The sequence below is a fragment of the Podarcis melisellensis genome, assembly GCF_964234715.1.
Source record: "Podarcis melisellensis genome assembly, chromosome: 9".
In the NCBI taxonomy this organism is placed as follows: domain Eukaryota; kingdom Metazoa; phylum Chordata; class Lepidosauria; order Squamata; family Lacertidae; genus Podarcis; species Podarcis melisellensis.
The window spans coordinates 667,801-695,331 of NC_138541.1; the positions used below are offsets into that span (position 1 = coordinate 667,801).

At 53.4% G+C, this 27,531-nt stretch overlaps 1 protein-coding gene across 9 annotated transcripts in view; it reads left to right on the plus strand.

The window, feature by feature from the left end:
• Positions 1-27,531, plus strand: part of DCTN1 (dynactin subunit 1) — a 66,028-nt gene that overhangs the window by 28,472 nt on the left and 10,025 nt on the right. For 4 of the 9 annotated variants that reach the window (XM_081924782.1, XM_081924783.1, XM_081924777.1 and 1 more), the window contains exons 5-16: positions 3,349-3,369; positions 11,465-11,485; positions 17,123-17,143; positions 19,046-19,240; positions 21,057-21,251; positions 21,623-21,827; positions 21,955-22,033; positions 23,271-23,430; positions 24,035-24,139; positions 24,384-24,575; positions 25,070-25,186; positions 26,463-26,615. In XM_081924782.1, the coding sequence (XP_081780908.1) occupies positions 3,349-3,369; positions 11,465-11,485; positions 17,123-17,143; positions 19,046-19,240; positions 21,057-21,251; positions 21,623-21,827; positions 21,955-22,033; positions 23,271-23,430; positions 24,035-24,139; positions 24,384-24,575; positions 25,070-25,186; positions 26,463-26,615 (1,464 nt within the window). The remainder of the gene's footprint in view (positions 1-3,348; positions 3,370-11,464; positions 11,486-17,122; positions 17,144-19,045; positions 19,241-21,056; positions 21,252-21,622; positions 21,828-21,954; positions 22,034-23,270; positions 23,431-24,034; positions 24,140-24,383; positions 24,576-25,069; positions 25,187-26,462; positions 26,616-27,531) is intronic. The other 5 variants (XM_081924778.1, XM_081924785.1, XM_081924780.1 and 2 more) reach the window with 4 other exon arrangements.

Genomic DNA, 27,531 nt, shown 5'->3' on the forward strand with positions numbered 1-27,531 from the left:
AGATGTTACAGGCTGCACCCTCTAGTATCACACCTTGGCCCAAGCCAGAGGGATGAGTTGGCTTGCATGATCAGGGAGTGGGGGTGTTGTCCCGGCTTCAACACAGAACCATGCGCCCCTCTCAACTGCCACGTTGGCTGATCAAATGACTCCGTCCGAGGTGGGTTCAAGCTGCTTGCTGAGTTGCTGGTTCCGAGCGATGCGTCAGGGAGCACATGGCGCTTGCAGCTGCAAGGGAGGTCCTGGTTCCTTTTCCTCCAGGATGCTCTCATGGCCACAGTGGAACACAGCAGCCTGCAGTCAGAGATATGGACCCAAGAGCTGTGGTGTGAGCTAGTGCTGACTCATGTCGCTCATGATCCTGCGCTCTGTGGGGATCAGAAGTGCCCAAGTCCAGCCCCTTGCCTGCCTCTCCTCTCGGCCGATGGAGAGGACATCTGCAGTTAGCTGGCTGGTGATGCCTTTCCTTGGGTTCCCCTTCATGTGGGGCAGAAGTGTGTCTGTTGCCAAACATTTGCTTCATCCTAAGTTTTGCAAACCTTCCCATTCAGTTTCTATGTTATGTGCTGGTTCAGTGGGAAGATTACCCCCCCACACACACACACCTTGCTGAGCCCCAGGAGCAAGGGAGGAGGATGAAGGCAGAGGGGCAAGGTGGCGGTCAGAGTTATGCCAAAGGAGCAGCTCTGCCAGAGGGGGGTGCCAGTGACTGACTCAGGAGGGAGGCAGGTGGGTGGGTGGGTGTCTCATGAATTGGCGCTGCTGCCTCCCAAACTCCCTGGCTCTCTTAAATAAAGAATAATAGCAATTTTATTATTTGGACTCCACCCTTTCTGGGTTGCCCCAGCCCCTCTGGGCAGCTCTTTAGAGCAAAGGCAGGAGAGGCTTTTCCTGCTGCTGGCCTTGCAAGGGGGGGGGCTGCCGTGCCCAGTGAACAAAGGGCTTCCAAAGGCACCCCCTGCCCCAACAGATGCCGGCAGCGTGGAACGTGGAGCGGATGGTTCGCGGTCGTGGGCTTTGCAGGCGCTTCTCCCACGGCACCAGCTGGGCAGCAGCAACAACAGAGGCTGCTCTTCTTCCAGTGCCCACTTTCCTGGTTTCTGAGTTATTAAAACATTGGGTGGGAAGAGATGGGAGGATTGGGGAGGAAGATGCTCATTCCAGTCCCTACCTTTCCGATTTTGAAGATGGCCTGCTGGGATTTGCCCCCCGGGTGGCTGGCCTAAGTTGCCCAGTTGAGGCTCACCAGTCTTTTTAAATAACAAACATTATGGAATAATCTTAATGTGTCTGCCAACATCAACATACCCACCGCAGTCGCAAAAATAGCCTGTGTTAACCAACCTAACATGCAAGCAACTTAGTTGTTTGGTGATATTCAGCTAAGCTTTACTTGGAGTACATCCTCTGAAATTAAAGGACCTCAGTTAGTCATGCTCATTAATTTTCAGTGGGTCTACCCTGAGTAAAACTTAGTTGACTGCCCCCCTCCCTAACTTTTCACATGCAACCGAATATCTTGTGAGCTTCTATAGTTAAATAAATGTGATTAACGTCCTGGATTTCTCATTTCTCTCTCTCTGTTCACTCTCCATTGTCGTTCGCAGTGCTGCCATCTCATCTGCAACTGGCTTTATTTCTTAATTTCTTTCTCATTTATTCTGCCTATTCAGTCCATCATCAAATGCAACCCCTCCTCTCTCTCACTGAAAACTCTGGTGCTGTCTCTCCCCCTGACTTCTGCAACCTTTTCCTCGCTGGCCTCCTGCCAGCACAGCTTGGCCACCTCAGCTCCACCCAGAACTCTGCCCCCAACATTGCTCACCACTCTGGCCAGGTTGTGCCCCCGATGAAATCCGCCCACCACGTTTTAGTTTAGAGAAAAGGTGAGGAAGAGGGGACTTAACTCTCTCAAGGATCTCCCAGAGTGGAAGGCTCTTTCCCAGTTATACCAGGAGATACTCCCAGGGACTCAAGCTGGGGACTATGTCCTGTCCTGGAGTTCATCCTGTCCCCTTAAATGACATTTTCTTAGCCACAAGCCCCAAACTTTATAGAAGGGTACGGGCACGGTAATAACGTCAGCTGCCAAAAATGTTAATAATGTCAGCTCAAAACTTCATTAGGGAACAGGTCATACCTTGGGCTTCCATCCTCCCAGCTGTGGCCTCAGTGCTTTCATCTCCGTCCTCATTTTCATAAAACTTGCCCACCCTCCTTGACTTCTTTTTGCTTCCCAGTCCTGAGTCTAAGGCTGTGCCCGTGGCTTCTTTCTAAGAAGAATGAGGAACTTGATTCTCGGAGCCACTTTCCTCTGTCCTTTCCGGAAGGACGTCTGCCTGCATCCCTTGTTCCAAGCTGAATTTGGGAGCTGTGGGCAGCAGTTGTTTGTTGCTCCACTAGATGTCAGCAGAGCCAGGAGATCTTGGGAGCTGCTGTTGCAAAAGAGTCCTTGGCTGTCTAATGGGCGGAAGGGCGGTGTTTGGCGAGAGTATCTCCTTCGAGGGTTATGCAGACTACATTATCTGCTCGTATTGCATTGTGGTATCATGTTCATCTCAGTGACTTGCAAATAGTTCTCTGTTTGTAGATAATCGTGGCTGAAGAAGAGGCCATTTTGAAATTGGTTTCTTTCTTTGAAGGGAATGGTCTTTTGCTCAACAGTCGTTCAGGGTGTCCCAACTATTTTCTCTGGCATTTCCAAACTGACACCAGTGGAACCGACTGCGAGGAGACCCCTGTTCTCCTTTTGAGGTGGGGCCCTCCCATACAAGAATTGTTCCATGAAGCAAACTGGCTGCAGTCCTCCAGGGGCTTGCAAGCTCATCAGTCTTTCCTCAGTGAACTCCATATTGCTTACTTCAAAGTCAACATGGTTCGGACTGTCCTGTGTTTGGTCTGCTGTTGAGATTTTTCACCTATTGCCTTCCTGCTTTTAATGGAAAGGCAGGATAGAAATGTTAAGTCCTGCTTCCAGGCATCAGCACCACGACTGAGTTGTGGCATTATATAATTTCCCTCCCACCTCTGCTACTGCTGTGTGAACCACCTTCCATCTGGAGCCCAAGGTGTCCCTGGACCTGGGTGCGAGGAGGGGAAGGCCAGCCCCGTCCTCATTTCTCAAGCTTCCTTTTCTGTCTTGGTTAAACTCTTGGAGGCTGACAAGGCTGTGAGAAGGAGGAGGAGGGTTGTGTGTGGTGGTGAACCGAGCCCAACCCAGATGCTTGCCCTGAGCGAGGTTTTCCCCACTGTGGCAGCAACCAGGCCTCTGTCTGGCCCCCACTTGCCTTTGGTGCAGAACAGCCTGTATCTTTCTAACATCTAATCTTTTATCCTCTTTCCATGCAGCGTGGAGTGAAACCTAAAAAGGTGGTGCCTCTTTTTTCTCTTGACAGAGTCCCACCCGCGCATGAAACTGTTTCGGCAGGGGCTGCTGTGCCCCCCCCCTCCGTTGTGCACAAGTGCATGTGCCCTCCTTGCATGTCTGCTCCCTTGGCTGGCGCCTGATGAGTGGCTTGGAGTGCTTTGCATCAGGGGCTCCCAGTTAGGGGTCCCTGGCTCCATCCCTTGCCTCCCCCCACCAACTTTTTTAAGGGTCATTTTTGCATGGTAATATCACAAATTTAATGGTCTGTTTTAGCGCTGTATGGTTTTTCAATACATTGGCCAAAATTGGTTCTGAAATCACACCACGATAACGATTTTGACCCGGCAGTACCCAGCAATGCAGTGGTACCTCGGGTTACATACGCTTCCGGTTACATACGCTTCAGGTTACAGACTCCACTAACCCAGAAATAGTGTTTCAGGTTAAGAACTTTGCTTCAGGATGAGAACAGAAATCGTGCTCTGGCAGCGCAGCAGCAGCAGGAGGCCCCATTAGCTAAAGTGGTGCTTCAGGTTAAGAACAGTTTCAGGTTAAGTACGGACCTCCAGAACGAATTAAGTACTTAACCCAAGGTACCACTGTATATTGCTCCTCACTCAAGGGAGAGCAGGGCAGCTGATTTCAAGGCACCGCTGACATCGCACGATGATCTCGGCCGATAACGCTGCTGATCTGAGCTGCCTCCCCTCACACTGAGGGAGACCAGGGCATCTGATTGCCCTCACTTCAAGGCACCGTGGCTCTACTTTCCCCTGGCACTGAGGTGGAGCAGCTTTACTCATCAGGAAAGCAGCAGCAGTCACAGTGGATGTGCATCTTCTCTGGCTGCCACTGCTGGCTGCTCTGCTAATGGTGACTTAATGTGCCCCCCCTGCGACGGGGGTGACTCCGCTTCCTCTCCCCCCACCTGCCTGATTTCCGTGACGGCTCCTTCCCTCATCCCCACGCCTGACCTCCAAATTCAGACATGGTGATATATTGGAATATCACAATGTTTAGCCACTGTTAGATCACAGTATTGAAAACCAGATGTCAGGCAGCCCTAATCTGTTTTTTTTTTTTAGTATACCTGAAATCCTTTGCCTCTTAGGGGCTACCCTGCATTTTGTTCAAAAAATTGCTTTGCAGAGTTATCAACATTAGGGCGTTCATGGCTTAGCTTTTGAAAAATAGGGGGTCCTCAATAATTAGCAATTTGTGAACGACTGCTTTACATATTTCACATATTTATAAGCCACACTTTCATTAGAATATATTAAGGCGCTATACAATGTACAAGAACAAAATCAGCAAGAAGCATCAGTATAACATCAGCCAAGACTTGGGTGCTGGGCAGCTGGTGGTCCCTGAGCCAGGCTGTTCCAGGGCTCCCTTGCCCCCCCCCCAGCTTCACCTCCACAAACTTCGAAAGGGTGCCTCCAGCTGTTTTTCCCCCGGTGAGCCTGGCTGGGGGTTCTCATACTAGCACAGCTGCTGTTGATTGCTTCCCTTCCATCTTGCCCTCCTATTAGTTTCTGGCAGGACACAGAAAAGCTTGAACTCAAAAGACACACCGCTGGCATCCTGGCTGAGCAGGCCTGGCCAAGAACCAGCAGCCGTGTGCCTTTGAGAAGAGCCCAGAGCTGACTTAGACTGCCTCTCGCTCTCCCTAACATAAGCCACCCCTGGGGAACGCATCGCAGCAAGGAAGGGCCCGTTGCCCCTTTGGGAGAGAAGGACAATGACCGCCCCACTCCTCCTGGTATCTGGGGAGGGGCTTTGTGCAGCGCTTGGTCTTGGGCCTTCAAGCACCAGCTTTTCCTAAGGCGGAATCAAGGAAAGTGCAGCAGAAACACACATCAGAACAAGAAAGGCCAGAGCTGCCGCTTTTCATGCTTATTCTTCCTACGATTAGTCTAGTGGCAGCTTCTGTGGTAGGGGGTCAGATCTGGAAAATGAATGGGGGGGTCAACACCCTCGGCCCTCGGCCCAAGTGGCTGTTGTGGTTGAAACCTGAATCCCCATGACTGCTTTAAGGTACTCCTGCTACCATCAGTTATTATTGTTGTGAATGAGATCTGATCATGGAATGACCCCGTCCCCTGTGCTTGGCCCGCAGGCGCTCTGAGCATTGCACCCCAGAGGGAGAAGTCCTACCTTTTGGCTTCTCAGTAGAGGTGGGTTGTCCTTGTCCTCCAGAGGGTGTGGTGGAAATGGCCTCTGAGTGGGAGAACCTTTCTTGGCCTGGCTTTGAGGGCCCCTTTCCAACTCTGGCAGGGATCCCTTTCTTCCTCCACTGCCGCCGTCGCCGCTGCTGTTGCATGTGCCTCAGGCTTCCTGACCTGCATGGGCTCTGTCCTCCCTCCCTCTCTCGCTTGTGCTCTTGCTGCTGCTGCTTCTTGCCGAACCGTCTCCTGGCTGCCAACACTTTGCATGAGGCCCCATCCTGGTCCCAGCTCTGCCTGCCCTCCCATCCTTCAGAGCGCACAGAGAGCAACGGACGTCCAGCTGAGCCACTCTCCTTTCTCTTGGGCTCCTGGCGGCAGGTCTTGGCTTGCCTGGCTTGCTTGTGAGTCGGAAGGCAGTGCCGGGGGACTCCTCTTGTCCCGGGGGGCTCCCCTTCCTCATGATGAAATTGCTCAGCAGCCTGGAAGAGAAGAGAAGATGGGGCTGCGTTGTGTCTTGTCCCTGAAGCTGCTTGCCCCTTGGCCCTGGGGGTGGGGGGCAGGTTCTTTCTCCAGCTGGCACCCCTCATGTATATGTGACATTTCAGAGCGCTTAAATCTCTCTCTGCCCCCTTTCAGTCTCTTAAAAACAGAGCTGGGTTCAGACCAGCCGAAGGTGGCAGCAGGTAAATCTCCGTTGATGAGATTAGGGGGCTCTTTGCAGCACAGCTCTGCGTTGCTAATCGGGTTACTGGCTCCCTCTGGCTGTGCTTTTTTAGTGACAGATGGTCCCCGTGGTCCCAGTGGGAGAGCCCCCAGGGAGCCCCCTCCCCTCCTTCCCTCCCTGCCCCAACCTATTAACCCTCCCCTCCCCCAGCCCTGCCATCTGTCTCCCCACCCGGAAGGAGCCTCTCTGCTCCTGGTGTCTGCCTTCTAGGCATGGTGGCCTCTCCCTGGTGACAGGGAGCACCAGGGCAGGCTGCCTAGTGGCTAGCGCAGCAGGGCCCTCTCCAGCCCTGTGCTCGGCAGGTGAGGCTGAAGGACCAAGGGCGGGGCCTGGGCAGTGAAGGACTGCTGAGTGAATGCTAGAAAGAGCATTTGGACAGCCTCATGGGCCTTCTAGCAGCAACCTTACATCGCTTCTCTTCTCCTGGGTCTCTGACCACAGTGGCATTCTCTGGTTCTGTTCCCAAAATGCATCCAGCGCTCCCCCTTCCCACTGGGGGGCAGACAGAAAGCGCCAAACTGGACTGGGGGAAACTCCTGCTTAGGTAAGATGGTGGTCAGTGAATGATGGGTGCAAGTTGGTGGAGTTGCAGGAGGCCAGTTATGCACCCGAAAGCTTTTCCACCATCCTCGCTCCCCGTTGGGGTATCTCTGAAATGCACTCTGGCATCCAGGTGATCACCTTGCCCCCCCCCCCCGACTGGCAGTGAGCGGTGAGCTCTCTGTGGTAGCTGTCCTAGGTAGGAGAGCCTGTTCCTGGGACGCAGGGATGCTTGAGCAGGACCCGGAGGGTGTTATTTTCGGAAGCCAGAAGGGGCTGCGTTGGGTCTTCAGAATGGGGCCCTGGTGCCTTATGTACCTCTTTGCTCTTACCTGAGATCAGCAGGGGCGGAGATGGAATTATAAAAAATAAAACAGGCAACTCTATACAGGTTGTAAGATTGAGTTGGGCCAGATGTGCAGAACGCATATAGCCCTTTTGGTGTAGGGCTCCTGGCTCAGTGGGCAATGGGCCGTTCTCTGCACACAGAAGGTCCCTGGCTCAGTGCCCAGCACCTCCCAGTTAGAAGTATCAGGAGGTAGGGAAGAAAACTTTTTTTGCAAGAGACCCTGAAGAGCTGTTTCTGCCCTGTGCTGGACGGACACACGTAGCCTGGCTGGGTGTTCAGGCAGCCTTCTGTGTGCTTCTCTTCTTCCGGGCGCTTTGTTTCCTTAGTTTGCTGGTACAGACTGTTTCCCTCTTTGTCCCAGCTGCCCCCCCCCCGTTGGCTGCTGAAAGCAAAGGGCCTTGTCTCCATGCAGCCAGCAGTGGCCTCTCTGGGGTGCTCTCCTGTTGTTCCAGCGCCCTGCGAGGGCCTTTGGGACTTGGTGTCATCTTGCAGAGCTCTGCTCTTCTGAGCTCCTTTTATCAGGTCAGCACTGATTGCAGCTTCCCGGCGCCTTAATGGCTGCTCTGCCAGGGCGTCCTCAGTGCCACGCTGCAAGAGGCAGAGCTGGCAGCTCACATTTGAGTCTGAGATCTTGCTTGTCAAGGGAGCTGCTTTGCCCGGCAGTTGGTGGGCAGAGGAAAGAAAGGGGCTTGTATCCAGCAGAGTCTCTTTTGTGCAAGGACTTTTCTCTGAGCAACAGAACCTCTCCTCCTCCCTCTCCTTGTCCCCTCCCCAGGTCTGCTACAGAGGGTGGGGAGGACACCCAAGAAAAGATTGGGGGGGCATGCAGAGGGAGACGAGAAGGAAGGAAACTTCCATTGTATAAGTGGAAGTCCTGTGAACAGAGCAGCTTCGTCGAATACAATGTGGTCTTTCTGTTAGCGTTGTGCTTGCAGCATTGTGATACCTGGCTGGCCTGGAGTAGATTCCAGGGGAAACATGCTGGCTTAAAAGGCTTCAGTGAAGCCTCTGTGGCATCCTGGTGCTCCTGGCATAGGCTATGAGCTTTAGCAGAAGTCCCACATGTGTGTGGCGCCACGGTAGCCTTTTCCAATCACCTGGAAAATGCTGAGCATTCTCCTGGCTCCAGGTCACCAAGCCCAGCTCTCTGCAGAGTGTGGGGATCCTGTGGCCCGGCCCCCTTCCCCAGTCAGCTGCTTTGGCAGTAAAGGCAGTCCACAACTCTGCCTTGTCTATGCCCGCTTTTAAGCCCCCCCCCCACCGCCCCACGAAGGAGACAGCACCACAGGAAGCTGCTCTTTACCAAGTCAGACCCTTGATCCATCCAGCTCAGTATGGTCCACACTGACTGGCAGTGGCCCTGCAGGATTTCTCCATGCCGTAGCCTCTCTCAGCCCTACCAGGAAACGCTGGGGATTGAACCTAGGCCATTTTGCATACCAAGCAGTTCTTCCAGCACTGAGCTGCAGCCCTTCCGATCCTCCCAAAGTTCGGTCTTTGGGGCAGCTGCTCTTCAGGCAGTAGTTGAGATGAGGAGGCATTTTCAACAAAGTGCTCCTGCCAGCTTGCCACAAATACTCCCCGACCCCTTGTGCCACTTGCAGCTGTCCTCTCCCCAAGGAAGAGGGGCTGAGCTGGCCTATAGCTGTCCATGGTTCTTAACGGTGAAAACTCCCTGTGGGTGACCAGCATCCTGGCTTGGCTCTGCTTTCTCTGGGAGGATGAGAAACAGCTTCTCTAGCCACCTTGCCCAAACCCCCCTGGGCTGCTCACAAGGGCAGCTGTGAGCCAGTGCAGATCTCCTACTGCAACAAATGGGCATTCTTCTTCTTAGAGGATAGATCCTAAATGTCATTTCTTCCCAATGCATGCACTTTTTGCATTGTTTGGACTTACTGGCCGCATTGTCATATTTCACCTTTGGGGCAAGGGCTCACAAGCTTCTGCTGCCGCTCTCATTCAGTCCAGGCGCTGTGATTGTGGGCTCTGATAGGAATGGATAGGTTGGTCCTGAAGCTGAGCTTGTTTGGGGAAGACGACATGGACGCTTTGCAAACCAAGTGACAAATAAGAAAGAGCTTGGTGTCTTTATTCATAGCTGCCGAAAAGCCTCCTAAAGTTTTGTTAAGAATTTTTATTCATGGCAGCAAAATTAAGGGTTCTGAGTTCTCTTTCTGTTTTATGCAAAAGGCCAGTTTGAGAAAGTATGAGAGAGAACGAACCAAGGGAAATCCCTGAAACCGAAAGAGGGTCTTCCTCTCCTGCGTAGTGTTGTGGCAATGCCACTGAAAAAGTTCACAAGTCCAGACTTCTGCCCAATTCTTTGGGCTTCTGCTCATTTCTGCTGCTTCCCCCCCTTTAATCCCATAGTTGATCTGGAAGCATCAGTCCCTTTCACACACCCCAAAGTCTGAATTGGGAACCTCCAGCCCCCTGTCAGGCGCCAGCTCCTGTCAGGCAGAAAGGTGGCTAAGTCTGGAAGGAAATGCTAACGACTCTGAGCCTCCTGAGGACAGAACCTCCAGCCTGCTTGACGTGGTGACACGAGGTTCAGAGGTTCAGAGCGCAGGCACCCCTGTGGACAAGCTTCTTGGGCATTAGTGAGATGGAGAACAAATGGAGCAGGTGAAAAGGAAGGCGGGGGCTGCGCTCCTCTCTCTGGCCTGCCCTGGAGATGCTTCCAGAAGAGCAACCGAGAGGAACATACGGAAAACACTAGAAGTAATAATAATAATTAATCATAATTTATTATTTATACCTTGCCCATCTGGCTGAGCTTCCCCAGCCACTCTGGGCAGCTTCCAATCGAGTGTTAAAACAAGACAGCATTAAATATTAAAAACTTCCCTAAACAGGGCTGCCTTCAGATGTCTTTTAAAGATAAGATAGCTGCTTATTTCCTTCACATCTGAAGGGAGGGTGTTCCACAGGGCGGGTGCCACCACCGAGAAGGCCCTCTGCCTGGTTCCCTGTAACTTGGCTTCTCGCAGGGAGGGAACCGCCAGAAGGCCCTCGGAGCTGGACCTCAGTGTCCGGGCTGAACAATGGTGGTGGAGACGCTCCTTCAGGTATACAGGACCGAGGCCGTTTAGGGCTTTCAAGGTCAGCACCTTTAAAGTTTGCATTATAGCCTGTTATGACATGAGCAGCGTCAAGTAACACAGGCCTCTGCTTGTGGTGAAGTGTCTGAGTGACAGCTGTCATTTAGTTTGGTTCGTAATCATTCTCAGCATGAGATCATCTACTCTGTGATGCTCAGGTTGGTACAACCGCTGAAATCAGGGCTAGGCTTCCTTGGCACCCGATATTTCATACATATTCCGCAGTCCTCCAGAGGCATCTGTGCTGCGTCCGTCTTCTGTGTCCCAGAGACCCTGATGGTCAACTTGCCCATGGCATGGGACCTTCCCCACAAGCAGACAGGACTCCTCCGTGGCTCCAGGTTCAAGTCACGTAGTGTCTTCCTAAAGCCATCCCTTCTTAACGTTGGATTTTGTGTTCCTGCACTGCATGTGTGTGTGCCCTCTTTGTTTTTCTGCCTGCGATGGTTTGCAAAGGACTTGGCTTGACTGAGGAATCCTTTGATGATGGCGGGGTGGCGGGTGCAGTTGTGCCCAAGTCCTGGCGAATGAGATCCTGTCCTCCGCGAGATCCCTGAAGCGAGTTGTGGAACAGAGGAGGAGGAGGGAGCTCCCGGGACTCTGCTGGGCTTGGAGACTAAGCCCAGCCCCTTCGCTTTCCCCGGGAGAAGGGAGAGAAGCACCAAGAAGCCTTTTAATTAGCCGGGGAGACAGCTGAGCCGAAGGCGTTGCTAAGTGACAAGGAGCCCCTCGCCTGTCCCTGAGAGGCGCATCCCTTTCTCTTCCCTCCTCTTCTCACTTTGCCGAAGAAAAGGCTCCGTCTCCGGTTCTGCAGTCGCAGCAGCGGCGCGTCTGGATCAGAGATCTGCCTGCGAGGAACTCGGGGGAGGGAGGGGATGATCCAGGAGTGGTGATGTAATGAGCAGCCGGGGCGGTGGTTGGAGGCCAGTGGCGAAAGGATGTGCGGCCCACGGTGCTGGCTGCTGGGGTGCTCCTGGGCTCCCGAGCCCCTGTAATCGCCCCCAGGTCTGAGAGGAGCCGCCGGGGCCGGGCTGCCGGGCCGGAGGACAGCGGAGGGAAGACGCCGGAGCTGCAGCCATTTGCAAGATCTCCTGGACAGGCTGTGCTGCATTGTTGTGATTGAATGGTCTAATATTCTGCCTGCCTCTTTCTCTCTCCCTCTGTCTCTGCCTTCCTCTTCTCTCTCTCTGCCTCTTATCTCCTGCAACCATGAAGCAGGCCGCAACTGCACGGAAGGTACAGTCTAATGCAAATGTTGCTGCTGCTGCTGCTGCTTCTAAACCATTTTGTTTGCTGAAACGATTTTTTTTGGGGGGGGGCTGTCATTTTGAGTTTGTCTCCTTCATGCGGGCCGTGGGGATGAGGCGTGTGGAGCCGCTGGAAGGGGCTGGAGACGGCACATGTTTGGATCTAAGGCGCGATGTGCTTGCATTTCATTCCCCGTCTTCCTGAGTTTGAGTCCCCTCCCTCTTCATCTCCTTGGTGTTGCATGCAGCATATATATTTTTTTACCTCCAAGCAGCCTGGAGGGCCAGTGTTGCTGCTGCCGCTGCTGCCGCTGCTGCCCGGATCAGGGGAGAGGGGGTTGCCTGCTCTGGGAAAGTTGCCCGTGAACTGCTCTCTCTTGTCTTCTTCTCCGCCGGATCAGCCATTTTCCTCGGCTTCTCACACTTCTGGCTAATTTGACAGTCTTCACTCTTAGGAGCTTGCCCTCCTCCTCCTCCTCTGAGGGGCATTTTGCTCCTCGGACTGCACAGTCTGTCCCCTCCGTTTTGCCCATGCCATCGCTGGGGTCTTCTGCATGCAAGGCTAAGCGTGTGAGCAGTTGAGAGGCAAATGTGCAAGTTTCCTGCCGCAGCAGGCATGCTGCGTAGCCTGGCTTACGTGACGGGAAATGTGCCCAGTGCCCGATTCTGGGCCATTGGGCTGGCCAGACTGTGGTGAGGTGCTGCTGCCTGTTGGCTATTTTGAGAGGTGCCTTTAAAATCCGGCAGAAGGGGAGCCTTGGCAGAGGCCAGCTCTTGGAAGTCCTGATCGCTGCCCCCGGTCATGCCAGGGATTCTTCTGGCACCCACATTGCTGGCTTTCAGATGTTCAGGCCTTGGGGCACCGATGCCGCTGCTTTGATGCCCTTGCTCCTGCCCTTGCCCCTATTTTGGCTAGTTTTGGTTTTCATCCATCTTGTGCTGCGCTGCTGAGAGCTGTTATTTATTTAAGGCGGTATAGAAATAGATCCCAATAAATTAATGCCCCCCTGGCATTTGCGGGGGCCTCTTTAATCCTCCCCTGTCCTGCTTTGGAATAAGGAGGCTTTGCACGGCTGCAGTGGCAGGATTTGTTTCCTGGCAAATGCCCTTTTGGGGTGTGATGACCTCGCCTTGCGTGCCTCAGGCTCCCTCGGCTTCTTCTCGTGGTCCTTTGGAGGGTGATTGAACTAGGCAGGAGGCTTGGTGGACAGCGGTCACTGTAGAGAAAAGCATGCAGCTCAGCTGTTGGAAAGCAGCAGAAAGTTGATTCCAGCAGCTTTGTCCCCAGTTGCGGACTTGAGGGTGGTCCTGGAGCCATGGTAGGCAATAATATTGCAAGAAGGAAGGAAGGAGTTGTGTCAGGTGGCACAGGGAAGCACAATCAGCTTTGCTTCCAGCTCGTGCCAGTGCTAGGATACACCTTGCACCTGGACCTGGTAGCCTGTGGCACTTGGACAAGGAGACCGGGCAGAGACAGGCTGCCAGTCACCCATCTCTGCCCTGAGACTTCTCTTGACAGCCCCTTCTCCTGTATGTGGACAGAAAAGGGACTGAATTGGAGTTCCTGGCACCCCAGCTGGGATTTCCGCCCGCCCCCAGTCTAAGGAAGTAGCCTGAAGCTGTGTACATGAAAGCAGTCCTGAATTAGCCTTTCTGTGAAATGGACATGTTGCTCCTTGGGCGCTTCTTTTTTGGGGGGGAGTGGTGTTGGGACTCTGCTCAAATGCAGGACCACAGAGATCGAAGGCCAGTTTGTGGCAGAGCTCTTGCTTTTAAAGGCAGGGCAAGATGGCTGATGTAGATCCCAGTTTAGCCTTGGCATGCCGGCCAGTCAGCTGATACAACAAACCAATCTGCATCTCGGGAAAAGCAGGCTCCTTCCTGGAGCCCAGGCTTGGGAAGTCACTCCTGGGCCGCCAGAGGATGGGGCCAGGTCTGGGACGGTGGCTTGCTTGCCTCAGCTGGGTCACCTAATCATGGTCTGGGTCTTCAAGAAAGAAAGCTAAATGGAGAGAATCATAGTTGAACTTGCAGCGTCTGCAACTGGAAAACTCATGCCCATTCGGATTGAAATGCATCCCTTCATCCATCTCTCTGTTTTAAAATGTGTCTTGAAGAAGACTGCTTTGCTCCCCAAAAGTTTCCCACTCAAGAACTCAAGGCTTGTTGCCTGCACCACGAGAGCCTAAGATTGCGCCTTGGGTTTAATGGGTGGCTGTAGATGTCACTGATATTCATGGACTTCATAGTTCATGGGTTGAATGCCTCGTGGAGGGCAGGATGAGGTGGGCGAAAAGGGCACGAAGCCGTTGTTGTCCTTGCGTTGGAGCGTGGCTGCAGCTGGCCTTTCCATAACCAGAAACAGGTGGGCTGAAATCATCCGCTCTGGATAGGGAGAGCACCTGCCCCGGGTGGGGCTGGAGAGGGGCAGGCAGGGAGGCATTTCCCCCTTGGAGCCTGGGGCAGAGAGGCTTTGAGGAGGAGGAAAAATTGTGCAACAGCATCAGGTATTCAGATTCTGGCGCTCCACTTGCATATTGCAACCTTTGGCTTGTCCTTGGCACACATTTAGGCTGTTTGGTCCTGGTCCTGTAGGAGCTGTGAAGCCACAATGAGGCGGGCAAGGCACTGGTGCATTTGGGGGGGGCGTGTTCTGTATTCTATATATATTTATATTAATGTGGTGCCCCTGAAGCAGCAAAACCAGACACTTTCACCTGCCTCACCTGCCAGAAAACATGTATCTCCAGTCACAGCAGGCGCTGTAACTCTCCCATGGTTGGACTTTACTCCCAAAGGCTCCCTCCTCCACTGTCTCCTGACACAGAAGGATGCCAACCGTCTATAAACAAAACTTAAGTTCTGCCCTTCTGGTGCATTTATTCTGGCTGGATTGCAACCGTTACAAACAACCCAGTGGGATTCCAGTGATGTTCTCACAATGGCCACCTTAGGGTTGGATGGAAGCAGACCTTCCCCTGGAAGAGACGGACTGCTCTCCTTACCCACTTGGCCAAGCGCCCTCTGACTGCGTTCACCAGCCAGGAAGGACTGCGGCTTAGTGGCAGAGGGCCTGCTTTGCAAGCCTAATGTCCCTGGATCAGTCCCCCACTTTTCCAGGTAGGGCTGGGGCTGAAACTCTGGAGAGCTTCTGCCAGTTGCTGGGCCCAGTGCTGTGCTAGATGGATCTGTGTGGCCCGACTCCCAAGAAGGCACTTCCTTAGGTTGGTCTCACCACACTTCAGGGATCTCACCTACATCCTTCTGCTAAAGCAGAGGCTCTCCCCCTAGGAAGCCTCCCTCCAGCAAGAGGGGCATTTAGCCCAGTGACTGTCCATTAAAGGTAAAGGGTAAAGGGACCCCTGACCATTAGGTCCAGTCGTGGCCGACTCTGGGGTTGCGGCGCTCATCTCAATTTACTGGCCGAGGGAGCCGGCGTACAGCTTCTGGGTCATGTGGCCAGCAGGACTAAGCCGCTTCTGGTGAACCAGAGCAGCGCACTGAAACGCCGTTTACCTTCCCACTGGAGTGGTACCTATTTATCCACTTGCATTTTTGGTGTGCTTTCGAACTGCTAGGTGGGCAGGAGCTGGGACCGAGCAATGGGAGCTCACCCCATTGCGGGAATTTGAACTGCCGACCTTCTGATCAGCAAGTCCTAGGCTCTGTGGTTTAACCCACAGCGCCACCCGCGTCCCTTAGATGCCCATTAGATGGTCCCCAAAACCCTACACAAACTGCACAGGGCAAAGGATATGCAAGGGCAACTTTAGAGAAAGCAGCCTTGAAGTTCAGATTTGCCACATTCAAAGATACAGGCCACACCTGGCCTGACTCTGCAGGCACACAGGCAGGAGCTGGGAAGGGAAAGAGCCTGCGCTGTGCACCAGACTCCAGAGGAAGAAAGCTGGCTACCATCCCCCCCCCCCCAGCCACAAGTTCCAGCTGAGCACTTTGTTCTTTGGAAGTTTGTTCTGCAGGGAGAAGAAGGGGCGCTTGAGAGTCTGGCCTTTGCAGGCTTGGCAGGACGCTCCATCTCAGCAGCAGGGGAGAAGGGACAATGCCTGGAGCCGCCTCCCTCCCCTGACAATGGGGACTTTGTCAGCTTCTTCTTTTGCCCGAAGGCGCCAGCATTGGCTGTCAGCAAAGCCTCTGGGCACAGGCGGCTGGCAAGGGGGGGGCTGGAGCTCCGGGAGAGGAGGGCAGAGCAAGGGGAGGGGCAGCTGCCCAAAGAGCAACAGAAAGAAGCCCCCAGTGGGGTTTTGCAGGTGGCAGAGTGGCGGGGGCACCGTTCTGCAGCCCTCTCAGAGCTGCCTCCTCCTCAATCTTGGAAGCGTCTCCTGGATCAGGGCCTTGTGGGTGCCATCAGCCTGCCCAGACCTTAACAGCAGAGCAGGGATTTCCAGCTTCCGGCCCTGGCATCTCCAGCTGGGACTCCCCTCTGCCAGGAAGCTCCTTCATGAGGATGGAGGCACTGAATCCTCTGCAGGATACGTCCCCTTCCCCCTCTCTCTTATCCTCTGGGAAGTCAGGGCGGCCTTTGACCCTGTGTAGGGTCAGCTCCATGCTCTGGCCCGGTTGCAGGTTCCCTTCAAGCTTCCTCCGACTTCACCCGCCTCTGAAGCGAGTCTTGGCTGCTGTAAAGTTTGCCGCCTCCTCTGCTTGCAGTGCTTAATGGATATCCAGGGTGGGGGCATGGTTTTTGGTCTGCCACCTTTTCTTTTTAATTTCTTTTGAACTTTTTAAGTTCAGAAAGTACATAATTCTATGTGCACTAAACATGATGAGATGCAAACGAGAGAGGAAAAAGAGAAACAGCACCATGTAGAAGGGGAAATAAAGGGGGCAGAGGGAGAAACCCAAAACTGTATACAGTCATACCTGGGTGTTTGAACAGCTTAGTTCTCGAATGTTTTGGCTCCTGAACGCCATAAACCTGGAAGTGAGAGTTCTGGTTTGCGAACGTCCGACAACTTCCTGCAGCCAATCGGAAACCGCGCTCTGCTTTCCAAACATTTTGGAAGTCGAACGGTCTTCTGAATGGATTCCATTTGACTTCCAAGGTATGACTGTACTTTACAAAGTTGCTATTGTACTTCACCAGATCTTAACCCGTTACAGTATTTGTAAGAATGGATTCCAAATACCCTTGAATTTGTCTGCGTTTATATGCAAGTTGTTCATACATTGCAAGTTTGCACAAGCTTTCAATCCAATCCCAGAAGGGAGCCGCATTTTTATTTTTCCAGTTTGTCAGTGTCAATCCTTTTGCTGTGACAAGGGCCCCCTTGCCACCTTGGCTTCAAAGGCAGGGAGGTCTGTCCCTTGTCCAGGAAGAGGAGACCAGGCTGCTCCGGGCATCCAGCCTCGCAGCATTGGGAGGAGCCCCATCTGGACTGTGCATGAGCAGCAGCTTGGCTTGCGGGGGGTGGGTGGGTGTCGGGGTGCCAGACTCGCAGAGCTGATGGCGCGCGCACTAACCACTCTCCTGTCTCTCTTCTTCCCTCCGCACTTTGTTCTGTCCTGCCGCTGCCGCTGTGTCTCTGTGTCTCCCTGTTCCTGTCTTCCCCATCTGTCTGTCTGCCTGTCTCCTCCTCCTCTGCCTTCTGCTCCTGCCGGCCTCCAGACCACCACCAGGAGGCCCAAGGTGAGAACCGGTGGGCTTTGCGCAGCTCTTTCGAATGCTCTCTGCTGCTGAAGGGTCTGAGGCTCCTCTGAGCTGACTCTTGCTACAACCTCTCACCTCTGTGGCGGGGTAGGGAGGGCATCTCTGTATATCTCAGCCTCACCTACCTCTGTGGTTGCTGTGGGGATTATATGGGCAGGAGAACCACGAATGCTCCCTAGAGAAACATGGGATACTGCAAATGAATAATGCAAATGAAACAGCCTGGGCTTTTTTGTCCGTGGCCCAAATCTGGTGGAACGCTCTGTCCCAAGAGACTAGGGCCCTGCAGGACTTGACATCTTTCCGCAGGGCCTGCAAGACAGAGCTGTTCCACCAGGCCTTTGGCCAGGGCACAGTCTGACCTCCTCCTTTGGCAATCCTCACAGAACTCTAGCCCAATGGTTGCCATTAATCTGATTTGAACTGATTTTAGAATGAAATGATTTTAGAATGTTGTGTCACTTTTATTGTTGTTAGCCGCTCTGAGCCCGGCTTTGGCTGGGGAGGGCAGGATATAAATATATTATTATTATTATTATTATTATTATTATTATTATTATTATTATTATTATTATTATCAGACATGGCATGGCATGAGTCTTTCTCGTCTTCTAGCAAGGAGGCCAATTTTAGTGACAAGAGGCATAGTTTGAGAGACGGTAATTTCACATTTTGAGAGCTCTCTGGTGTATGCTATCTGGACACAGTGACTTGGTTAATTTTCACCTTGCCTGTTGTCCCCTCCCTCTGATGTGGGCCTTCAGGTGCTCTCCCAGGCAGACTCTTGAAAGGTGAGCAGGAATGTGCACCCATATTGCCATCCTGGGCCCAGAGAAGGCGACTGGGCAAATGCAGAGCAGGCCTGTCTGGAGGCAGGTGTGGGAGCAGATCCCACAAAACCCCATATCTGCCCCTCGGCTGCTTTGATTGACAGACGTGGCACCACTGCAGGGGCCACATCATGCCTGTTCTGCACTTGCCAGGACTTGATTATTTAGTGTGGCAGTGCAAGCACTTTGGAACTCCTTCCCGGTTGAGCTCAATCAGCTCCCGTCACAGGACCCTTTTCGCCACCTGCCAAAACCACTCTTGTTTAGACCCAGATGCTTAGAAAGTTGGGGTAATTTTAAAAGTTGGAAGTATTCTAACTTTGGGGTGTTTTGTGTTTTAAAGTGTATTTTTCTTGATTTTCTTGTTTTATCTTTTCGTAAACCTCTTTGAGGTCCGGCTCCCCCCCCTTTTTTTACAATAAAGTGGTTTATCAACTTTATGAAATAAATAAAATAAAAGATGGGCTGTGAAGCCAGCGTCCCGCTGCAGGGGAGCCTGGCTGAGCAGACTCCAGACTCCAGGCTGCAGAGCTCTCAGGGGTGGGAGCACCCCAGCGCCTTCTGCAAGGGCCGCTTGGAATGACCCTTCCCTTGACGGTGTCAGGGTTCCATTTGAACCAGGGCGGTGCCTTGATTTTAAGGCCAAGTTTCATCCTTGGGACACAAATAGGAATGGCTAAGGGAGTACCCCAGAGCTGGTACAGAGTGCTTTCACCTTCACCGCAGCCAGTTCCTATGAGTTGAGCAGGGCTTCCAAGCAGGCTTCCAGAAAAAAATGGCCCATTGGGAGGTTTGCTGTCAAAGTAGCATTTTTTTACATACCCCCCCCTCCTCTGCATTGCCCTTAAGTGTCAGACTCTACTCCAACTCCTGCCGATTCCTGGATTCATCAGTCCCCGTGTGTTTCTTGCAGAAGCTGTGTGAGATCTGCCATTTCGGTTGTGCAATGCCATTGCCCCAGAGAGCAGCCCCTGGGCTCTGCAAAGCCAGCATCCTTCTAACATGCTTTCCCTCCTTCTTCTCCTTCTCCACCCCAATGGTGGCCTTGCAGCCCACCCGGACGGCCAGCTCAGCAGCCTCCAGCGGCACAACGGGGCTCTCGGGCTCAGCTTCTGCCTCGGCCGGCGAGATGAGCAGCAGTGAGCCAAGCACCCCTGCGCAGACGCCTCTGGCTGCTCCCGTGGTTCCCACGCCGTCACTGACTTCTCCCGTGGCTCCCCCATCAATCCTGTCACCCACCACCAAGGTAAATGGGCCCCTGGGCTTCTGGGTGTCTTTGGGGGGGGGCTGCATTGGCTATGCTGAGCTTTCCCACCATTTACAACTTGGGGCTTGTGGGATGAGCGGGAAGGGTGAGCTTCAGGATCCCATTGACCTCAAAGCCAAGACCCTCTGACAGCCCTTCTTGTGTCCACAAGTTCATCAGAGGCAGCCCTTGTAGCGTGGAAATCTGAACGCGGGAAATTACAACAACAACAACAACAACAATTTATACCCCGCCCATCTGGCTGGGTTTCACCAGCCACTCTGGGCAACTTCCAACAAAGTATTAAAATACAGTAGTCCGTTAAACATTAAAAGCTTCCCTGGACAGGGCTGCCTTCAGGTGCCTTCTAAAAGTCTGGTAGTTGTTCTTCTCTTTGACATCTGGTGGGAGGGCGTTCCACAGGGCAGGCGCCACCACCGAAAAGGCCCTCTGCCTGGTTCCCTGTAACTTCACTTCTTGCAGGGAGGGAACCGCCAGAAGGCCCTTGGAGCTGGACTTCAGTGTCTGGGTAGAACGATGCACTGTTACGGATATCGAAATTGCTGTTCAGTTTTGACATGCTCTCTCACAGCAACCCTCTGACGTGGAGAAATATTATTCCTACTCAACAAATGGACAGCTGAGACTAAGCAATGAATGTGTTCATTCTCCTCTCTCTCTTGTGGGCTATTCTGGTCCTCAGCCAAGGACATTTCAAAAGGAGAATCACAGAATTGTAGAGTTGGATACCGAGGGTCGCCTAGTCCAACCTCCTGCAATATAGGAATAGGCAGGTGGCCCCTAGGGGGATTGTACCTGCATCCTTGGCATCATCAGCACCAGGCCGAGCTCAGTGGAGAGTCTCCATGAGTAGGCAAACTAAGGTCCAGGGGCCGGATGCGGCCCAATCGCCTTCAAAATCTGGCCCCGCGAACAGTCCAGGAATCAGTGTGTTTCTACATGAGTCCTTTTATTTAAAATGCATCTCTGGGTTATTTGTGGGGCAAAGGAATTCGTTCTTTTCCCAAAAAAATATAGTCCGCCCCCCCCACAAGGTCTGAGGGATGGTGGACTGGCCCCCTGCTGAAAAAGTTTGCTGTCCCCTAGTTCCCAGCAGGGGATAATGGTGGTGGTCCCCCAGATTTGGCCAGACTGCAAGTTCCCCCTCCCTGCTCTGAGGACCAACCCTCCCCTTCCTTCTTTGACAACTGGGAGTCTTCTCTGCAATGTTTAGTTGCAGGACCATGTGACATCGTCTGGATGTTACGGTTCTTGACACAGACTTTGAAAGTAATAACTATTTGTAAGCCTGGAAAGGAGAGGTGGAACATGGCATTTCAAAAGAAAGCGCATTCATTGTGCTAATGCTCTGCGAGTGTTTCATGCTCCAAGGAGAGGCTGGTGCTTCTGTGTCACAGCAGGGATTGTGATCAAGACCCTGGAGGCAGAAGGAAGTGCCCCCTGGTGGAGAGGAGGTGGCATTGCAGCCCTTCTGTGAGAATTGCCTTATTAGGGCTGAACTGCAAAGCATCACAGACTAGGAAGGGACCCTGAGGATCATCTAGTCCAACCTACGGCAACGCAGGAATAGGCAGCTGCCCCATACGGGGATCAAACCTGCAACCTTGGCGTTACCAGCTGTGCTATCCAGGTCATGTTATGCAGATGGATACTGCAGGTTCTTTTTTTAAATAGCAGTGATGTGGCAGGAGGTCTCCCCTGGTGCCAGCCAGGTGGCTCTTTCCTACTTGGAGGTCCAGGCTTGACTGCGCAGGGTGTGACTTCTCATTGTGAGACCCTCCTTGCCTTGCAGGAGGAGGAGAACCTGCGCAGCCAGGTGCGAGACCTGGAGGAGAAGCTGGAGACCCTCAAGATGAAGCGGAACGAGGACAAGGCCAAGCTGAAGGAGCTGGAGAAGTACAAGATCCAGCTGGAGCAGGTCCAGGAGTGGAAGAGCAAAATGCAGGAGCAGCAGGCCGAGCTCCAGAAGCGCCTGAAGGAGGCCAAAAAGGTGAGAGAGGAGATGGGCAGCCTGCAAAGCATGCTGGGAAGTGAGGAGCTCTGCCTGGGGGCAGAGGGGCATCCAGCAGCGCAGGGCTTGGTCCATGCCAGGCCTTGGAAGTCTCAGAGGGTCTCCTTTCAGGGGAAGCCCAAGCTGCCCCCACACCCTCCTTCCCCCAGATTTGGGCTGCTCTGCTTGGTCCTTCCCCTGCTGCCCTTCAGAGGGCCTTTCCCAAGACTTGGCCCGTTAGCCTGAGATGCCATCCTGGATGCCGCTGGTGGCTGCCAGGCAGAAGTCTCTCGAGGGGGCCGGGCACCCAGGGTGGCTTGAGGGTGGGGTCTGCACGACCGGCCAGGCACAGCTGCCTCCTCTCCTCCCAGGAAGCCAAAGAGGCCTTGGAGGCCAAAGAGCGCTACATGGAGGAGATGGCCGACACGGCTGACGCCATCGAGATGGCCACTCTGGACAAGGAGATGGCTGAGGAGCGGGCAGAGTCCCTGCAGCAGGAGGTGGACTCCCTGAAGGAGAAGGTGGAGTACCTCACCATGGACCTGGAGATCCTGAAGCACGAGATCGAGGAGAAGGGTGAGAGCGGCGGGGGCTCCGGGAGGGTGGCAGGAACACTGGCATCTCACTTGGTGGGTGGGTGACTGCATCAGTTGCGCCAGCTGCATCTGGTCGGGCTTTCACATGCTCCTTCCCACCTCTCTAGGATCTGATGGCGCTGCCTCCAGTTACCACGTCAAGCAGCTGGAAGAGCAGAATGGCCGGCTGAAGGAGGCGCTGGTGAGGTAAGAACACAAGCATGCAACACACACCTCCATGTCAGGCACACACAATGCCCGGGGTCCTGGTTCCTGCAGCCTCTGAAGGCAGGATCCTGTCCCACCCTTCTGGGTCTGTGGCGTGAGCTGTTTCTGTTGCCCAAGGAAGGTGACCCCCTCCCAGAGAAGCTTCTCTCTTTTGAACTGGGCCCAGGCTTGTCTGAGGATATTTTGGGGGTGGGGAGAAGCCTTTTCTAGCAGGTGCCTCCCCCTCTTTCTCAGTAGTAGTAGTAATAATAATAATAATAATTTATTATTTATACCCTGCCCATCTGGCTGGGCTTCCCCAGCCACTCTGGGCAGCTTCCAAAAAAAAATTAAAATACTGTAATACATCAAACATTAAAAGCTTCCCTAAAGAGGGCTGCCTTCAGATGTCTTCTAAAAGTCTGGTAGTTGTTGTTCTCTTTGACATCTGGTGGGAGGGCGTTCCACAGGGCGAGTGCCACCACCGAGAAGGCCCTCTGCCTGGTTCCCTGTAACTTGGCTTCTCACAGTGAGGGAACCGCCAGAAGGCCCTCAGCGCTGGACCTCAGTGTCCAGGCAGAACGATGGGGGTGGAGACGCTCCTTCAGATATACTGGACCAAGGCCGTTTAGGGCTTTAAAGCACCAACACTTTGAATTGTGCTCGGAAACGTACTGGGAGCCAATGCAAATCTCTCAGGACTGGTGTTATGTGGTCCCGACGGCCACTCCCAGTCACCAGTCTGGCTGCCACATTCTGGATTAGTTGTAGTTTCCGAGTCACCTTCAAAGGTAGCCCCAGGTAGAGAGCATTGCAGTAGTCCAAGCGGGAGATAACCAGAGCATGCACCACTCTGGTGAGACAGTCCGCGGGCAGGGAGGGTCTCAGCCTGCGTACCAGGTGGAGCTGGTAAGCAGCTGCCCTGGACACAGAATTGACAGGTGCGAGTCCAAAATGACTCCCAGGCTGCGCATCTGATCCTTCAGGGGCACAGTTACCCCATTCAGGACCAGGGAATCCTCCGCACCTGCCCTCCTCCTGTCCCTCCAAAACAATACCTCAATCTGTTAGCCGCCATCCATCCTCCAACCGCCTCCAGACACTCACACTCCTTGCCAGTGTCCTGCTCCTCCTTCCCCTGTCTGGCTTGGGAAGGCCTTCCATCCTGAGTCGGGAGATGGCTCTGCTGCCCTCCCATCCTGGAGCCGCCCTCTCTCTCCCCCTCTGGCCTCGGCAGGATGCGGGACCTGTCTGCCTCCGAGAAGCAGGAGCACGTCAAGCTCCAGAAGCACATGGAGAAGAAGAACACGGAGCTGGAGACGCTGCGGCAACAGAAGGAGAAGCTTCAGGAGGAGCTGAAGCAGGCGGAGAGGACCATCGACGAGCTGAAGGAGCAGGCATGTGTCCCCAGGGCCAGGCAGCCCCGCCTTGATGTCTCCTCCCAGCCATGCGCTCAGCTGCGCTTGGGGGTCGCTGGGGAGAGGGGGGTGGGCTGGAGGCTGTGCGTTGCCAGGAAGCCTGGTGGGCAGCTTCCACCCCTGGCCAGAATCCCAAACATGGAAGTTGAGTACTATGGCATCTCAGGAGCATTCAGCACCTGCAGTTTCAACCCTACGCGGTTGCAGGCTGACTGGTTGAGCTTTTACACTCTCTGCCTTGCTTGCTGGGAAAAGCCCCCCAAGCACACCGGCTCCGGGAGGTTAGGGATGCTCACAGAGGAGCAGTTGGAGTATAGAGGCTTTGCTCTTTTTAAGATCCATTTCAGTGGGTTGTTTGGTCTTGGCTGCCCTTAGTTGCTTGTAAATGCCTTGCTTCACTCTGTGAGAAAAGTTGACTGACAAGCATAACCAATAATAAGGCAAGTCAACGATGACAATGGTCAGAGGCTCAGCCTTGGTGTCTGGGGCTGGGCTCCCTCTTCTCTCTGGGGCAGGGGCTGGGACGGGGAGGCTGCGCCCAGATCGCTCCAGGTATGGGACAACCCTGTGTCCTTTCTCCCAGGTGGATGCTGCTCTGGGGGCCGAGGAGATGGTGGAGACGCTGACCGAGAGGAACCTGGACCTGGAGGAGAAGGTCCGGGAGCTTCGCGAGACCGTTTCAGACCTGGTGAGATTGAGGGGGCAGAGGAGCAGGGAGGGGAGAAGGCTGGCTTTTGTTTTATCTGCCTCGTGGCGAGAGGGAGTGGGGGCCTCTTGCAAGTCTCTCCCCAGATGCTGCCGTGGCCCACAGGCAGGTTGTGGGGTGCACTCCTCATCCTGGTCGCTGCCAGAGGTCAGTCAGTCTTTGGCCACCAAGGGCCTCCTGCTGTTGCATCCTCCATGTTCACCCCCCTGCCCTTCCCCCTTTCCAGGAAGCCATAAACGAGATGAACGATGAGCTGCAGGAGAACGCCAGGGAGACAGAGCTGGAGCTGCGAGAGCAGCTGGACATGGCGACTGCCCGGGTGCGAGAGGCGGAGAAGCGCGTGGAGGCGGCTCAGGAGACGGTGGCCGACTACCAGCAGACCATCAAGAAGTATCGGGAGCTGACTGCGCACCTGCAGGTGCTTGCTGTGGGGGGGGGGGGGGAAGGTGGGGCGCAGAGCAGGCCAGGCTCGGGTGATGGAGGACAGCCTTGCGGGAGGAATGATGGACTCCTGCCCCGTTTGGAGAGCACCTGGCCTCCTCCCCCAGTGAAAATGTCTGTGCAAGGGCACAGGCGCATGAGAGGGACAGGCGAGCATCAGCACAAGGATCCTTGTGTGGAACAGGAACTGCAGAGGCCGCACATGGGTCTCCTCTTTCCAGGCTGCCCCTCGGGCCCAACTTCTCCTGCATTGGGGCCAGGAGGTGATAAGGTGCCACAAAATCTGTATGCACCTATATGTTCTCTCTCCCTCTCCGGTTCCTGTTTGGCCCCCTCAGGTGCCTTTGGGGTTTCTGGGGCTTCTCCTGGTTCCCCTTTGAGTCATGCACTTCTCCTCCTCCTCCTCCTCCTCCTCCTCCTCCTTTGGCACTGTCTTCCCAGCATGCCTCACTCCTGCTCTCCCTGTTCCAGGATGTTAACCGGGAGCTGATGAACCAGCAAGAGGCCTCTGTGGAGAGGCAGCAGCAGCCTCCGCCTGAAATGTTTGACTTCAAGATTAAATTTGCGGAGACCAAAGCTCACGCCAAGGTATGCTCAGCTGGAGACCAGCAGGGATAGGTGGGGGAGGGCAAGGAAGGGGGAGAACCCCATTTCCCATCCCAAACCCATGTTAGAAATTGAAGAGCTGGGGCCAGGAAGACACTCTTGAGCTAGTCTTAAAGCAGTACTTCAAAATAATGTTACAGATAGTTTCAGTTCAGACAGACGACCTGTTTTCTGAAGTCTGTGAACCTGAAAGTTTAGACTTGATTTTTCAGAAACTAGTTCTGATTAGAATAGTAACCTTGAATTAGGCTTGTATTTTCGAGAATAGTTTACTAGGTTGCAGCAGGATATCAGTAAAACAAATAAATACAGGCTCAGGATAGTCTGCCAGGGCTCCTGGGACACCTTCAGGCTCATCTCTGACGCGCTTGTGGAGTCCAGAGCAAAGCCCACTGGCACAAATGGTGGAGTAGCAGCGGTGGGAGACATCTCAGAGAGTTATGGGGTTTTGTGGGGTGAGGTGTTCCCAAAGTAAAGGAAGGATTGGACTCTGATAATAAGAATACACACAGAGGCTAGAACCAGCAAGACTCTGGGAGGGGTGCGTATAATAATTCCTGTCCACCCTCCAGCCCAGGTCGTTTTATTCACAAAAGAACTTTTTACACAGTGTTCGTAAGAACCAATCAGATTTCCGCTGAGCATTTAAAAAAAAACCCACGTGGGGACAAAGTTAAAGTTAAAACTACAAAAAGCTAATTTCCTATTTGAGCATGCATATGCAATTCAGAGTAAATAAAAGAGGAAGCGAAGAGAAATGCTTTTAGGAAGGTCATAAACAGGAGTAAACAGGAGAGGATGGAAGGATGGCAAGGAAAGAGTATTTACCATCTCCTTGTGAACTCTCTGCCTGGCCCTTAAGATCTATCTAAAGATTAAACTACATCAAGGTAACCTACTATCTTTATGTACTGAGGAGGCCTGAGGAAGCAACTGGCAACTCGGCTGTGTACGTGACTTGTCAAGCAAGAGAAATAGGACAGGGAAGCAGAGGCGTGGATTGATCAGAAATCATATCAAATGGCTCAAACCCAGTCAACACAATGCTTTCATTGCTGACACAAATGGCTGGCTCCATATTTTTTCTAATTCCTCATGGCAATCCCACCTGATCACTACAGTGGGGTTCCCATTCTCCTGGGCCGCGCTCACACGTGGGGCCTGGAGGTGTTCCTGGTGCTGCCCCCAGGTGTCGCTTGCAGCTCTGAGAGCCAGAGAACGGGGGTGTTCAGTGGGCTTCTTTCCCCCCCCCTTCCAGGCCATCGAGATGGAGCTGCGCCAGATGGAGGTTCACCAGGCCAACCGCCACGTCTCCCTCCTCACCTCCTTCATGCCGGACAGCTTCCTGCGTCATGGCGGAGACCACGACTGCGTCCTGGTGCTGCTGCTCATCCCACGGCTCATCTGCAAGGTAGGCCGCGAGCGACTGGGGGGGGGGGCAGTGCCGCCACGTCTTCCTTTCCAGCAGAAACACGCCAACCACAAATGATTTAGGTCAGTAAATAATCAAGTTTTTGCTAGTCTGTTTCCTACAGAAAAAATTACGTTGTCAGAAATTTCCAACCTGAACCTGAATCATTATTACAGTCATACCTCGGGTTAAAGTTACTTCAGGCTGAGCGTTTTCAGGTTGCACTTCGCGGTGACCCGGAAGTAACGGAATGGGTTACTTCTGGGTTTCGCCACTCCTGCATGCGCAGACACTCAAAATGTGCGTGTGCATAAGCGGTGAGTCCCGACCCTCGCATCCACAGACACGGGTTGTGTTCTGCTGGGGATGCGAATGGGGCTCCAGAACGGATCCCGTTTGCATCCAGAAGTACCGCTGTATACTTTTTTAATTCCTCAAACACTACCCAGTAGCATATAGGGTTGAAGAAAACATTTAACCTTCACATTACAATATATCAAAAATATATCAAGTGGTGTCCTTCCAGTGAGCACTCAGAGCTGATTTCCTTCAGAATGGAGAGGTTGGATCTTCTTGCGGTCCATGGGACTCTCAAGAGTCTCCTCCAGCACCAGAATTCAAAAGCATCAATTCTTCGGCAATCAGCCTTCTTTATGGTCCAGCTCTCACTTCCATACATCACTACTGGGAAAACCTTGACTTTAACTATACGGACCTTTGTTGGCAATGTGATGTCTCTGCTTTTTAAGATGCTGTCTAGGTTTAGCATAGACTAGTAGGCACCAAAAGCCCTCTCTTCCAGGAATTGCTTGAATCCTCGTTTAAAGGTGTCTCAGTTGTTGCCTCCTGCAAGAGGGAGCTCTGCAGTTTTAAGTCTGCTCTGTGTGAAAAGGGGCTTTCCTTTATCCGAGATGAT